The following is a 15985-nucleotide window of genomic DNA, read 5'->3' on the forward strand; positions in this document are numbered from 1 at the left end:
CGCGAGGCACTCCCGCGCTCAGGCGGAGGAGCCCCAAGAGGGTCTGCCATCGTCCCCGGGCACTACAAACAACACCACAACAGCATCTTTCCAAGACCCACCCCGCCTCCGACCTAGCTGGGTGACCGGAGGCCTCACCTCATGCTCCGGGGTGCAGGCGGGTGGGAAGGGCCTCGGTGACCGCATCACTGAACGCCGCGGTGGGCTCTGACGTCATCAGACCGCGCGCAGGCCGTCCTTAAACCCGGAAGGGTCGAGCCCGTAACTCCGCCTCTGCGGCGACGAACCTCGGGGGCGTGAGGCAGGGTCAAGGTTCACGGATGAGCCTGGTGGTCGGCCTAGGAGCTACATGGAGGCGTCCTGGGGAAGCACCCGAGCGGAGCCGGGCTGGTCCATCTCTGCCCAGCTCCCTGAAGAAGCGGCGTCGGAAGAGTTGAGCCCGTTGCTAGGCAACGTAAGTGGGCTCTACGGCCTCCTCCAACTCTCACTTAGGGGCTGCGGAACCGGCCCGGGACGGAAGCTGGAGCCTGACCCCGACCCCGGTGTGGGCCCCACAGGCCGGAGTCGGCCCTCAGGGGCGGCCCGGCAGCCCCACACGCGCTGTGAGGAACACTGAGGGAAAGGGGGCCAGATGGACCCTCGGTGTCCAAGCCCCGCTAGGGTTTTTTTTCTTTTTTACCCGCAGTTCTGGGGCTTGAACTCAGGGTCTGAGCGCTGTCCTTGAGCTTTCTCAAGGTCAGCGCTCTACCACTTGAGCTACGGAACCACTTTCTGCCTTTTTTTTTTGTCTGTCAGGGCTTTGTGCATTCTAGGCAAGTACTCTTAACCACTAGGCCACGCTCCTGACACCATTCTTCTTCTTATCATTATTGTCAGTTATGGGCCTTGAACTCTGGGCCTGGGCGCTGTCCCTCAGCTCTTCAGCTCAAGGCTTTACCAGTTGAGCCACAGCACCACTTCCGGTTTTCTGGTGGTTAATTGGAGATAGGAATCTCTTGGACTTTAGTGGCTGGGCTGGCTTTGAACTGTGATCCTCAGATCTCAGCCTCCTGAGTAGCTAGGATTCCTGGCGCCCGGCTGCGCTAAGGTTTTGTGACTCAACACTTCGTTAATAGTTTTGTCCCCTTCCAGTTTCCTGCACAAGTCTAGAACGGTCTTGACAAAATGTTATTTTTTCCTCGACTTAAGTCATGGGAATTGGATTATTTACACCTTAGTACTGACACCCCTAGAGACAAAGGAGGAGTAGGGAGGGCCTGGTAATGAGTTCTAAGTACACAGAGCTGCAGCTATTGCTGGGGGTGCCTTCCCCTCCCTATCTCCCAAGCCAGCTTAAGGCTTCCCGGGCTTTGCACTGGTTAGGCAAGTCTCTCCCACTGAGCTACAACACCCAGTCCCGGCATTCCACATTTTAACTGGAATCTTTGAACTATTTAACAGCAGATGGTTTTGTTCTCAAGTGCTATTTTGGGAGAGGGTGTTTTCAGCAATGTATATATTCTTTGTATTTATTGTCACTGAGAGAGGTCTTTCCTGACCATCCTTTCAGTTAAGTGGACTAAATTCATTAAGTATATAAAGGTTAGTTTTTCCCTGTCAGTAATTGGGGAAGAAAAGCTGTAGACAGTTCATGCTGACTCAAGGATTGTTCAGGAATCACATGAGCTGTGACTTTTTTCTCATTCCCCACCCAATTTCTATCCTGTTCTTAAAGTCACAAGATCAGGGCTCTACCTGACACATGTGCTGTTTTCCCCGGAAAACTTGCTTCCTAGATCTGCCCTAATAGGTTGGAAAGGAAAGAGAAGAAAACCAGCTCTGGTTAAGCAACTAGTGTATAAAGCTTGGTGGTTTGCTAGAAATACAAGACAAAATCAGTAATTTCACAATAAATTTGATCTTCACTTTTCAAACACTTAACACTATTAAATTTGTGTGCTTCTAGGAACTTCACAGACAGGAATCCCCAGGAGTGTCATTTGGCTTCTCAGTCTTTAATTTAATGAATGCTATCATGGGAACTGGCATTCTTGGCTTAGCTTATGTGATGGCGAATACTGGTATCATTGGATTTAGGTGAGTGAGTTCCCCCTCCCTTTATTTTGTTGTTCTTACTCCCCCCCCCCACAACTTTGGTTATATAATGAGAAATAAAATGATAGGTTCCAGGAGCTATTATATTGCATTTTTTTAATTTTTTGAGGTTTTTCTACTAGTTTTGCTACTTTGTAGATTTTGTACAGGCATATACCCCTTAATAAGGAGGATATGTTCTGAGAAATCTTTCCTTACAGAAGTTTATTGGTGTGCAAACATAGTATAGTTAAAACTAGACTGAACATCTAGGCTGTGTGGTTCAGGTTGTTGCTCCTATGCTAGTTACTGTGCTGGTCCTTAGGCAATTGTAATACAGTGGCATTGGTATATCCAAACATTTAAATAAAGAAAAGATAGGAATAGTAAAAATATGTTATAAAAAATAAAACACAAGGAGCTGGGAGTGTGGCCTCGTAGTGGACTGCTTGACTAGCATGCATGAAGCCCTGGTTTCAATTTCTGTGTACCACATACACGGAAAAGGCCTATAGTAGCACTGTGGCTCAACTGGCTAGCCTTGAGCAAAAAGTGTCCAAGAACAGTGCCCAGGCCCTGAGTTCAAGCCCCAGGACCGGCAAAAAACAAACATGATATACCTGTGGACGCTTGCCCAGAATGGAGCTTGCTTACATGCAGGACTGGAACTTGTTCTGGGTGAGGCAGAAAGTGATGGATGAACAGGAAGGCCAAGGATATTACTTTGCACTACTGTACACTTCACTAATACTGGACAATGAGGCTACACTACATTTGTAAGGAACAGTTTTCTTTCTTCAGTAATAAATCATCATTAGCTCTCTGTAACCTTTTCACTTTGTAAAGTTGTAAGTTTTTGAAAGTTTAAAATTTTTATTACAATGCCCAGCTTAAAAAGTACTGCACAAGTGGTGGGGAGTTTGGCCTAGTGTAGAGTGCTTGCCTAGCATGCACAGAGACCTGGGTTTGATTCCTCAGTACCACATACATAGTGGTAGAGCTCTAGCCTTGTGAAAGTCCAAGGACAGTGCTCAGGCCCTGAGCTCAAGCCCAGGACTGGCAAAAAAAAAAAAAAAAAGGACTTGTCTAGGAACGCTAAACACTTAACAGGTTTGTCATAAGTACAAGTAGCATACCTTCATATAACAACAAAAACACAGTACACAAAGCACTAATAGCCATTTACCATCTTTGCCAAGAACTATATACAACACATAATTATGAGTAATGAAATTAGGAGAGCTCTGATATATCAGTGATAGCAATTTACCATTCTGTTGTGAATTTTTGTTTTTAAAATTCATTAAACAAAACTTCGATATAAATGCATGATTACAGTTTCTCTTTCTTTTTGTCAGTTGTGGAACTTGAACTCTGGGCCTGTGCACTGTCCCTGAGCTCTTCCACTCATCACTAGTGCTCTTCCACTTGAGCTACAGTACCACTTCTGGTTCTGTGGTGGTTAGCTGGAGATAAGAATCTCATGGACTTTTGTGCATGGGTTGGCTTTGAACCATGATTCTCAGATCTCAGCTTCCTGAGTAGCTAGGATTACAGGTGTGAGCCATCAGTGCCAGGATAATTACTCTAAAAGTATGGTGTTTTTTTTTTTTGTCAATCCTGGGCCTTGAACTCAGGGCCTGGGTACTATCCTGTGCTTTCTCAAGAGTAGTGATCTACAACTTGAGCCACTCTACCACTAGCAAAACTTCCGGCCCTTCTTTTTCTTTTATTGGCAGTTCTAGAGTTTGGACTCAAGGCCTTGCATTTGCTAGGGAGGCACTCTACTACATGAACCAAACTCATAGCCCTTGATCATGTGTTCTTTTTTGTTTTAGTTTCTTGCTAATGATGGTTGCCTTCCTGGCTTCTTATTCAGTCCATCTACTGCTTAGCCTGTGTATTCAGACAGGTAAGTAAAAATAGTATGCTGTTTAATTTGATGAAACAATCCCTTGAGCTTGTGCTTCCATATAGGATTAGACGCCTCAAATCTTAATTTCCAGGACTTCTGTGCTGCTCAGTGATGAGTGTCTTTAACATAAATGAGGCTATGATTTCAAACCCCAGCACACAAAACACACGACACTCCAGCAAAACATATACCCCAAATTAATATTATCAGTAGATAATGAAATGAAAAATATCTGAAAAGGCAAAGATATTTAGACCCCCATCTAATGAGAGTATACCCAGAGAGGCTGAGAGGAGGAAAGTGACATTCTTACCTGCCTTCCTTCACCAACACAGCATAGTTATGTGTGTTAGAATACATAGAGAAGACACTCAGAAGCTGTTTAAAGGATCTGAACTTTATATTTCTGAGGAACCAGTTACCAGATATTCCTTTGGATTCTATTTCTACTGTAATCATTTCCTTAAGGAGAACACCTCCCAGATCCACTGCCTATACTGCTCATGTTTGTCTGTGAGAGAGGGATTGGAACTGCAGAAAACAAGGAAACAAAGCTGCAGATTTGTTTAGATAACGTTCAGTACTTTTACTTGCAAACCTAGCATATGGTAGTTTTTCCTTTGTGACAGAAGTTGGTGCAATTAATTCCATACATCTGTAGATATATATTTTTTCCATTTGGAAGGTTACTATGAGTTAAGTTCTTTAAAGTTGAAATAAATAAAAGTATAGGACTAATAGTGCTTTACACAAGGTTTTCCTTTTGGCATTACCCAATATTCTGTTTTATTGATTCCGGTCTTTAACTCTTTTATTTTTGAATCAGGACTGTTTTGATGCCAAATTATGAGTTTAATTCCTATATGGATGAGTTGCTTTATTTGGTCCAATGGCTTTTAGACACAAAATAGATTTACTTAAAAATAGTATTTTTGGGTTGGGAGGTTGGCTTGTGTAGTAGAGCACCTGTCTGGCAAGTGCAAGGCTTTGAGTTCACACCCCAGTACTGCCAAAAACAAAACAACAAAAGACAATAATTGAAATTACTCTGGAATGAAACTACAGAGAAGCCTTAAGGTAATTTTTGAAAACTTCAGAAATGATTTCTAAGACAACTAATCTGATTTGTTTTCCTAAAACTTGTCTGTGTATCAGTAACACCTTTTATTTTCTGTTTATAAACTTATTTAATAAATGGTCTAGGTGATTCTTACATAAAACCAATTTAGGCTGCATGTTCTTAGCTGCAGCTTATGCATAGTCTAGCCATCCATACTATAAATGCCTGCCATTATTCTCAGTGAATGTCTTGAAGATGAAAAGGCTGAAGGAACAATGTATAGTAAGAAATTAAAATAGCTTCCTGAATTCAGAACTAATAGCTGCAAATAAAAATACTTGTAAATCTTGCTCAAACCTGACTGGAATGTTAATTTTGAAGTTTTGTTTGTATGGAAATGTTTTACTTTATTAAGTTAGCTTTCCAAGCATTGCAGTAGGTTCTTTTAACGAATTCGTTTAAAAACTAAGACTTTAGAAAAAGCCAGAGTGATACTATGGCTCAAGTGGTAGAACACTAGCCTTGAGAAAGCTCAAGGACAGTGCCTGCACCCTGAGTTCAAACCCCAGGGCTGGCAAAAAAAAAAAAAAAAATTAAAAAACTAAGACTTTAATTATATCTTCACTAATTTCTATTGTTTAAGAATTGTAATCCATTTGTAAAAGATTCTAAGTAAAGCTACCCTTTCAGTTCATCTATATTTAACTTTAATATTCTGTTGTTCTTTTCTGTAAGTCTGGGGCACATAGTGTAAAATTATTTGTTTCTCCTTTTTTCCTTTTCTTTGATTTTTATAGCTTGCTTGTGTCCATGAACTAACTTCTTCATGCATATTGATATACCTGTCTTCTGCTGGTTGAGTTCCTTCAGTCATTGTAAAGTTTTCTATGGAGGTAGGCCTTTAATTTTTTTTTCCCCTTTTTTTTCAGTCTTTGTAGAAGACTGAAAGATACATGCAGCTATCATAAAGGAGTACACTGTTCAGTTTAGACTCATTGGTCAAAGAAATAGTTATTACAAGTTTTTACAAAAAGTAATCTCTTCCTTACTTTACAAGGTGAAGAGAAAATAAAGAAGTTTCTTCACATGAAATTCTCCTGTGTTAGATTTTATGCAGGATTAAGGTCTATCAGTGCTTTTCTTGAGAGCTGAAGTGTTAACACGAGGTAGCTTTTCTCTCTAGACCTAGTTGACTGTCTTTAAAATGGCCATGAGAACTTTTTCCTCCTGGGATTGTTATTGTTATAATAATGTATGTATGTAAAATGACAAGTCCTTGTAAAATGACTAGCTCTATTATGATGTTCACTGGGACAAAAATCTCTTAAAGATTGCCAGAGGCGATATTTCATTCTCAGAACAGCTGGCTCAGTTCAGTGCTGTTCTGCGTGAGCGTGTCATGCTCTAGGATTGAAGCCACATCTACCCTCTTCTGGACTGCACATTACTATCTGTAGAGGGAATGACTTCTGGAACTCTGCATACTCATGTCTTATTCTCTAGCCCTTGGTCCTCAATATTTACTGACTTCAAGGTCATTTGTGTTAATAAATATTTATGTTGGACTGGGAGTTTTTCCTAGTGGTAGAATGCTTGCCTAGCATGCATGAAGACCCAGGTTTGATTCCTTGGTACCATATACATAGAAAAAAGCTGGAAGTAGAGCTGTGGCTCAAGTGGTAGAGCTCTAGCCTTGAGAAAGTCCAAAGATAGTGCTCAGGCCCTGTTCTCAGGACTGGCAAAAAAAAAAAAATCAGAGTAATATTTAATTTTGTCAGTCACTTTAAGAATCTTATCCTTCATGGCCCAGACTCTTCCCTTACGGCTGTCATCTCTTTTCTGATTTCAGTCTTCTACTCTCCTCTGACTCCTGAAACCTTCATACGATATTCTGTGGAGCTCACAATCAACCATCAAGATCTCTATGTTCTTAATTCCCTTTACATGGGCTGAAAATTCCTGTAACTTTTTGCCCTAAGGAAACCTAAGCCTCTTTAAAGATAACATTTGCTTGTTACTTTGCGTACTGTGGTGTTTTAAGAGATTTGCACACAAGAATTAAGTCTCCTAAAATAATTGTTATGTAGATATCATTATATGAATGGTAGATATTAGGAAATTGAGGCACTAAGGAGGTTATTTTAAGATTGAACAACTAATTGGTTAGAGCTTATGTTTGAATGATAGCCATATGGCTTATGACTTAAGTCATATATGCATTCATATATAATGTGCTAGTGTTTCCCCACCAATATAGAAATGTGGAAGCTTTTTCTCAGTAGAAAAGTAAGTCGGAAAGATTGTGGGTTTATTATAGATATAGTTAGGGCAAGATTATCATACTGAAAACAAGTGAAAGTCTACAAACTAAAGGAATATCTTGGCTAGTAGGAGTTCCAAGTTCTGATAATACCAACACCAAGACCTTTACTCTTATTCACATGTGGGATCTTAAAATCAATCTATCTATCTATCTATCTAAAAATAGTAAACCAGTGTTTATAGGGCATAGAAGAGTTAGGAAGGAATGAGAAGTTTTTGATCAATGGGTACAAAGTTGTATATAATAATCAAGTCTGCAGATTTAATAATAGCATGATGACTATAGTCAGTATTTTTACTGGAAGTTTGTTGAGAGAGAATAAGGAAATGAAAGAAAAAAGAAAAGGTATCTGCAAGAGGATGGATATGTTAATTTCCTTTATTGCCATAATTCATTATGTAAAGACATTGAACACTTTAAATATATATAATTAATGAAAAAAAAAAACAGCCCCCAAAGACGATGTGGTTCTAATGATATAATATCCTTGAAAAGATGAAACTGGAGGTAGAAAGAATCTCAATGGTTCCTAGGGATTAGGAGGGAAGGATGGATGGATAACAGACCACAGAAGACTTTCAGGACAGAGAGTGGCCTCAGTATGTTATAATGGAAGTTCACATTGTCAATACTCACAGAATGCACTGTACCAAAAGAGAACTGTGCTATAAATGATGAACTTTGAATAATCCTGACATGTCAGAGTAGATTTGTTGTTTCCAATAAATGTCTATTCTAGTATTAAACTTCAAATAATGTGGGAGGGCAGTAGGCATATGGGAATTTTGATCACTTTCACTGAGAAACTCAACTGCTCTAAATATGTAAATGAAGAAAACACAAAGACAGTGTGTGTGTTGGTGGGGTGGTGGGAGGGAAGAAAGGGAATCATAGGAAAAGAGAAAACGTAATTCAGACAGCACATGAGAACTTTAAAATGTAATTTATGTGGGAGATACTGTGGTAAAACACTTTGGTACAGTTGATACACACCAAAGAAAAAAAACGTATGGCAGTTAAAAGTATCTGAGGGGAAGGGTGAATATAGTCAAAATATGCGTATATTCAAATAGAACAATAAATCAGTTGAAATTACTTTTTAGTAAGGGGGAGGGAAGATGGGGAGAAATGATAGAGAGGTAGTAATGCTCATTTACTAGGCCTGGAGAATTGAAGGAAGGTATTACATCTTTGAATTAAGAAAAGAGTTCTCGACTGGGAGTGTGGCCTAGTGGTAGAGTGCTTGCTTAGTATGAACAAAGTCCTGGGTTTGATTCCTCAGTACCACATATACAGAAAAAGCTGGAGGTGATGCTGTGGTTCAAGTGGTAGAGCACTAGCCTTGAGAAAGCCCAAGAGCAGTGCCAGGTACCTGAGTTAAAGCCCCAGGACTGGCAACAAAAAAAAAAAAAAAAAAAAAAAAAAAAGAGAGAGAAAGAAATAAAAGAAAAAAGTTCTAGAAGTGGAAAATAAAATGGAGTAGTTGAATTGGAGGAGCTGAAGAAACTTTCTGGTTATAAGTAAGCATTTGGGTGCTAGAGAGGTAAAAAGCTTGAAAGTGGGAGTTAAGAAAATGAGATCAAGCCTGACGGTCCAATGTATTAGCATGGGAATGCCACAAAGGGAAAACTGGTAAAATGAATTAATAGGAAATTATCAATAGAATAGTATATAAATGCTAGTATAATTGAAGGAAATCAGTTTCCATAGTTGAAGAGTTCCTCCTAGAATTCAATGTAATAATTTTAAAGTAATTCATACTAAGATACCATACAGATGATCAGAAATCCAGTTATGCCAACTTTTAAAATATTATTCTCTTGATAGTTTACTGCAAGTCCATTGTACTGCTAAGAATAGTTTAGCACATACAAAGTATAAAAATATATCTGCATATTCAAGGAAGCAAAACTAACAGGCAGGATGGTAAATTCCAGCTCTTCAGGAGACAGATCAGGCAGACCATAGTTTCAGGCCAGCCCAGACTAAAAAAACTCGTTTCAGCAGATAGGCTGGGCATTGGGGTATGCACATTTCCCAGCTACAAGGGGACATAGATAGGATGGAGGACCAGGTCAACACAGGGGAAAAGAATGTATGATCCTACGTAGAAGAAAAAGCAAAAAGTGGGGAGTGGCTCAAGTGGTAGAGTACTTACTAGATAAGCATAAGGCTCTAATTCAAACCCCAGTACTGTTAAAAAGAAAAAAAAAATACTGCATAACTTACAGAAGAGAAAATTGAGAAGTAGAGTGGTAAATCAGTCTTAGATCCTAAGGAAAATGGGACCCTTGCTGAGCAGTGAGAAACCCCTGAACTTGTTGAATAGAGTCAAGGAATTCACAATGTATTGCCCCCAAAAAGAATTTTGGTCCTTTCTATAGCCCAGAACAGTAATTTTCTCTTAAGGACATGAATACAGTCCCTTTATACTTTTCCAAAGAAGGTTACAATACTTTAATGATTAAATGTGTAGTAAGAATTGAAATGGGCCCTTTATGAACGCTTTTGTTTTTAGTTTTAAAAAGCAAATTTTTAAGTTAAAATTTTCTAGAGCAGTGTTTCTCAAGCTATACTCTTTAACTCCTTTTTTTGGTGGTACTAAGAATTGAACTCAGAGCATGATGCTTGCTGGGTAGGTGCTATACCAACTTGAGCCATGCTTCTAGTCCCAACATTCTCTTTTGTAATATTTTCTAAATTCTTGTTTTACCATCTGAAATAAAATTTTCATAGATTTTATGATGTATCTGTGATAATTGAATATTGGCCTCTTGAAAAGGCAGCTTCTTAAGCACAATACCAACATTTAAATCCTAGTACTAGTGAGTGTTAACTTACATGCCAAAAAAGCCTTTGTGGTTGTGACTAATGTGTTGAGATGGAGAGATTGTCCGGACAGACTCTAAGTTTGTTTGCCTGCATCACAGAGGGAAGACCTCAGGCAGTAGAGAAAATAGCAATGTGATCAGAAGCAGGGATAGATTGATGGGGACACAAGTTAAGGCATTCCAACTGTTACCAGAAGCTGAAAGAGACATGGAATAGCTTCTCTCCAGAGCCTTCAGAGGGAGTGTGGTCCTGCTGACACCTTGAGTTTTGACCCAGTGAAACTGGTTTTGAGCTTCTGGCTTCCAGAACTCTGAGAGAATGTTATTTTAAGCCACCAAGTATGTGGTAATTTGCTGTGCTGGCCATAGGGAAATAACACTACTTCCACATAATGTATTGCCCTGCTAGTCAAATAAAGAACATATTGTTGGTGATATGATTTTCTATTTAGGATCAGTTTTTGACAAAGTTCCAAACACAACAAGTTAAAAGTGTTTCCTGCATTTACATGGTAATTATATTCCTGGACAATTTAGTTTTTATTCAAACTATTAACCATGATTTTCGAGGCACCTACCATGTGCTTGATACACAGAGGACATTTAATAAAAACTGGTTGGGTGGGTGATGAAGGGATGGCAGTATTACAACTATGGAGAAATAGCAAGGTGTGGTGGGATTGATTTTTATGCTTATAATTCTATCCACTCAAGTGAAGGAGATTTGGAGGATTGTGCTTTAAGTCTAATCCCAGGAAAGGTTAGTGAAATGCCATGCATGTTGATGTGTGCTTGTGATACTGGCTATGAAAGAGGTACAAGTAAGAAGATTGTGGTCTGAGGTTGGTCTTGGGCAAAAAGGCAAAACAGTATCTGAAAAAAATAACAAGGAAATAAAGGTAGGGACAGCTGGGAGCATGGCCTAATGGTAGAGTGCTTGCCTAGCATGCATGAAGCCCTGGGTTCAGTTCCTCAGTATCACATACACAGAAAAAGCTGGAAGTGATGCTGTGACTCAAGTGGTAGAACTCTAGTCTTGAGAAAGCCCAAGGACAGTGCTCAGGCCCTGAGTTCAAGCCCCAGGACTGGCGAACAAAGAAAAAAATAACAAAGGCAGGGAGGACTTGGCTCCAGTGGTTATGTTCTCACCTAGCAAGCAAAAGACTCCAATTACAAACTACACTATTACAAAGAAAGGTGAAGGGATTATATAAGTTCCAAGAGTAATATGCATGCAGAACAAAAAATAGCCAGGTCTGGTAATCTTAGCGCTTAGGAGAGTGAGTTCAAGGCCAACCTGGACTGTGTTAGCAAGACTTTCAAAAACCAACAAAACTGCCTTTGAAGGGACAGGAAATATGGGACAAGCAGTGGAGAACCTTCTTAACAAGCACAATACCAATATTCAAACCCTGACAAAAAAAGGAAAAGAATATAGCTTATGTCATTTATAAGAAACATTGTACAGGGTCAGGAGCGTAGCCTAGTGGTAAAGTGCTCACCTAGCATGCACAAAGACCTAGGTTCGATTCCTCGGTACAACAAACACAGAAAAAGCCAGAAATGGTGTTGTGGCTCAAGTAGCTTTGAGAAAAAAAAAAAAAGTGTCCAAGGACAGTTCTCAGGCCCTGATTTTTTGCCCAGGCCAAAAAAAAAAAAAAAAAAAAAAGATTGTGCAATATCTACTTGATCTGTAGACACTGACATTTCTCAAGAAAGCTCACAGTGGGTGGAGTGTTTGTTTTTTGTTTTGCCTGTTTGGCTATCATGAAAGATATGAATTCCTTTAGGGTCATGGTGAATTTCGTTTAGTGCTGGGAAGCTCTAACTGAAAGATAATAAATTCTTATTTCCCAAATCAAAAGCTTATTATGGATATTTGAAATTATAGTCAGCTATCTGATTATAATTTCTATTTTCATCTCATTTTAAAATATTTTGTATCTTTATCTTTTTTATTGATAAGCATAGTTTAAAAAGCCAACAGTTGTGTAAATGTTCTGATTAGAGTTCTGCTCTCATCCTTTTTTTTTTATGCTAATATTGGGCTTGAATTAGGGCTCTGGGTGCTGTCCCTGACCTTTTTGCTCAAAGTCGATGCTCTACTACTTGAGCCAAAGGTTCACTTCAGGCTTTTTGGCGGTTAATTGGAGATAAGAATCTCACAGACTTTTTTGCCTGGACTAGTTTCAAAACTCACTTCTCAGATCTCAGACTCCTCAGTAGCTAGGATTGCAGGCATGTGCTACCTACACTGGCTTGTTCATGTTTTAATCTGTAGATTCAATCCAAAAGTTGCAAAGTCATGCAGAATATGTACAAGATAGGATATAAATATTGTTTGCTACAGAGCTAAATAGTATACTGGGACAGTCTGTGCATTCAATATTACAATTTTTGTTGCCAGTATTATATCATTTTACTTTCTTTCACTGCATAGATTCTAAAATCATGTTGCATTTAGTTAGTACAGGGATATTTAAATAAAAAAGACCTCTAGTAGCTATAAAAATTGCCTGGTGAGTGTTCAAAATCTATGACCTTCGTGGATACCTAAGAAAGAAGTTGAGAGGAAAATGATGGAAAACACAAGAAAGAAAAGAATTTCAAAATAATAAGGACACGTTCCAAATGGCCAACTTTCTGAGAGTTGAACCGTGTTTGAATAACTCATGTCCCTCAAACCAGATCCAAAGATAATATTGCTGCTCCTGAAACTTGGGCTCTGTACTGTAACCAGAGTTTATTAATTGTCCTATTTCATTGAGGAAAAAATGCAAAGCAGACAGAACACTGGAGTAACTAGCTGGAAAAATTCCACTAGTTCATGGGAAGCAGCTTTCCAAATGATTCCTGTGGAGGTTAAGCTCTTGATCTAGCCAGAATAGCACTAAAGTGTGCCTTGATGGTACATTAAAGAAGAAATTTTTCTACAATTTACTTGATTAAGATTTGTAGCTTTTCTTTCCCCACAAACAGCATTGATTATAGATTGCTAATGATTACTTTCAGTTATTTAATAGGTTAAACAAAGAATTACTTTTATGAATTCCTATAAGAATTGAATTAATTTTGTAATTTTCACAATATTATTCCTGTTCTGTATGAACCTGCTGTTTCTGTGACTGGCTGTCACCATATCTTATTTTTGTGTCTTGACATTTTTTTAATGTTATAAAATGAGGATCATATGAAAGAGCCAAAAGAAATCCTTTGTTAATAGATTAACAGAGAAAATTTAAATGAAATCTATCAGCTATTTAATAAAGGAAATGGATTTATTCAAGTGTTGTGGGTTTTTTGTTGTTTTTGAGACTACATGTGGTTGTTGCTTATGCTCGTCTTAAACTTGTAAACTCAAATGATTCGCCTATCTCAGCCTCTATGGAATCTAAGATTGTAGCTATTAGTTCCTGACCTTATAGCTTTTAAAGTTGAAGTTTGCATTATACTCATTATAACCCATTTGAACTTTTCCCCCAAAAAAGCAGGAGAAAAGATCCAGCAATTATCTTTTATTCATAACTCATTTTACTCTTAATGCATTTTGCTTTATAGGTCATATTCAAATCTTGTTTGCTCTATAATAAGATTGGCATTTTGTGTTATTGTTCAGATATTTTTTAGTGGCTATGTATTAGCTTATTGAGCATGCCTACTATAATTTATTTAACCCCCTTGTTGCTGTTGAGCATTTAGGTTTGGTTTGTTTGTTTAGTGTAAGCCACGGTATGATTACCTTTGCAGCTATAGAGTTCTCTGCTTTAGTCTTTTTTCCTAACATAAAAATTTCCAGGGGTTAACTGTTCTAAATGTTTTAAGGCTTATTGTTCAGATTTCATTACAACTGTCAGTACCAGTTAATTACAGCTACCAGCATTGTAAGAAACTACTTAAATGACAGAACAGAACTTTAGAACTATTTCACTAATGTTGTTTTGGTCTATACACTCAGGCTCCAGAAAACCATTAAAAAGTGAGGATGTGGAAATAAAGCATTTGGCTGACTGTGTACACAATTTATTTTAGTAAAGCCTCAGAGTTAAGCCAGAAGCTATTATTCATATTCATAATGTCTTAGGCATGGAAAAGTGTTTCTAATTTTTGCAACATAAAAGAAGTCTGATGACAGTGACAGAACTGAGTGGCTACCCAGACATGCTGACGGGAAAGCTAGAATTAAGACTAGAGCACTGTACTCTGTCTCCATTTAAAAGCCTAATGCTTCTTTCACTTTCAGTTGGAAGTTTATTGAACTTAGAGGCATTTTTCTAAAAATGAAAAAATAATAGAATCCGAGAACAAATCTAAGATTATGAAGTATAAGTTGTCATTAAAGCTTGTAATTAAGAGGATAGGTTATGTTTATTGGTACAGTAATGATTATATGTTCACTTTTAAAATTAAGAAATAAGATGGGCACCAGTGGCCCACCCCGGTAACTATAGCTATTGAGGAAGCTGAGATCAGAGGATCCCAGTTCAAAGTCAGCCCAGGAAGAAAAGGTCATGAGATTGTTATCTCTGGTAAACTAGCAAAAAGCTGGAAGAGGAGGTATAGCTCAAGTAGCCTTGAGTGAAAAAGCAAAGAAGTGTGCCCTGGCCCTGAGTTCAAGCCCCACTGTTGGCACTAAATAAATAAATAAAACTGAGAACAAATATTAAAGTTTAGATGATTTAAAATACCTGCTCTTTTCAGGATCTTTCAGTAGTATGATTTTTCGTAGTAGAAAAAAGTATTTGCTTTGTATGCTTACTAAACGTGCAATCAATTCTAAACGTAAAACAGGAATGAGTCTATACCATTATGCAGAGCATATGTCTCATTAACACAAGAACATGGTTCAATTCCCAGCACCACAAAAATAAGATATACTGGGCCGGGAGTTTGGCCTAGTGGTTAAAGTGCTTGCCTACCATGCACGAAGACCCGGGTTCGATTCCTTGGTACCACATACATAGAAAAAAGCCGGAAGTGGTGCTGAGGCTCAAGTGGTAGAGCTCTATCCTTGAGAAAGTCCAAGGACAGTGCTCAGGCCCTGAGCTCAAGCCCAGGACTGGCAAAAAAAAAAAAAAAAAGATAAATTCTGGCTAAAAATTTGATGATTACTGCCTTGATAACTTGCTCACAGAGTAAGCAACTGATGCAAAATATGTCATTTGGAAAGTATTTGATATATTCCTGTATATATCACTGAAAAGTCCCTATCCTTGTTTTAAATTCTTGGAAGAAAAGTTTTTCCTTAAGAAATAATAGGAAGTCAGCATAGTGACTCGCGCCTGTAATCCTAGCTACTTAGGAGGCTGAAATCTGAGGATCAAGGTTCAAAGCCAGCCCAGGCACAAAAGGACCTGAGGCTCTTATCTCCAATAAACCTCTAGAAAACAAGAAGTAGGGGCTTGGCTCAAGGGTAGGGCAGTAGTCTTGAGCTGAAGAGCTCAGGGACAGCACCAAGGCGGTGGCATTCAAGCCCCATGACCCCCCCCCCCAAAAAAAAATGTGGAGCGCCCCCATGACTCATACCTGTAATCCTAGTTACTCAGTGATCTGAGGATCACTGTTTAAAGCCAACTTGGGTCATGAAAAGTCCCTGAGACTCTTATCTCCAACTAACCACCAGAAAACTGGAATGATGCTCTGACTTGAGCCATAGACCACTAGCCTTGAGCTCTTCAGCTCAAGAAAAAATAAATAATAGGGAAGTTGTCGCTGCCCACCGCAATGATGCGTCACTTTGGAGGTGGGCTGGGAATGATCACAGACTCAAATCACTGCAAGTGGAG

At 38.9% G+C, this 15985-nt stretch overlaps 1 protein-coding gene and 1 long non-coding RNA gene across 3 annotated transcripts in view; both read left to right on the top strand.

Moving 5' to 3' along the window:
• Positions 1 to 214: 214 nt before the first annotated feature.
• Positions 215 to 15985, top strand: part of Slc38a6 (solute carrier family 38 member 6) — a 59978-nt gene continuing 44207 nt past the window's right edge. For both annotated transcript variants that reach the window (XM_090344234.1, XM_090344233.1), the window contains exons 1-3: positions 215 to 454; positions 1946 to 2076; positions 3912 to 3985. In XM_090344234.1, coding sequence (XP_090200360.1) covers positions 350 to 454; positions 1946 to 2076; positions 3912 to 3985 — 310 coding nt within the window. In that variant the 5' untranslated portion in view covers positions 215 to 349. The remainder of the gene's footprint in view (positions 455 to 1945; positions 2077 to 3911; positions 3986 to 15985) is intronic.
• LOC150054527 (uncharacterized) lies at positions 5857 to 7065 on the top strand. Its single transcript, XR_016537550.1, has 2 exons — positions 5857 to 5941; positions 6898 to 7065. It is a non-coding gene; the product is annotated as an uncharacterized LOC150054527 (long non-coding RNA).

Source organism: Megascapheus bottae, chromosome 14 (genome assembly GCF_031878675.1).
Source record: "Megascapheus bottae isolate mThoBot1 chromosome 14, mThoBot2.hap1, whole genome shotgun sequence".
Taxonomy (NCBI): Eukaryota; Metazoa; Chordata; class Mammalia; order Rodentia; family Geomyidae; genus Megascapheus; species Megascapheus bottae.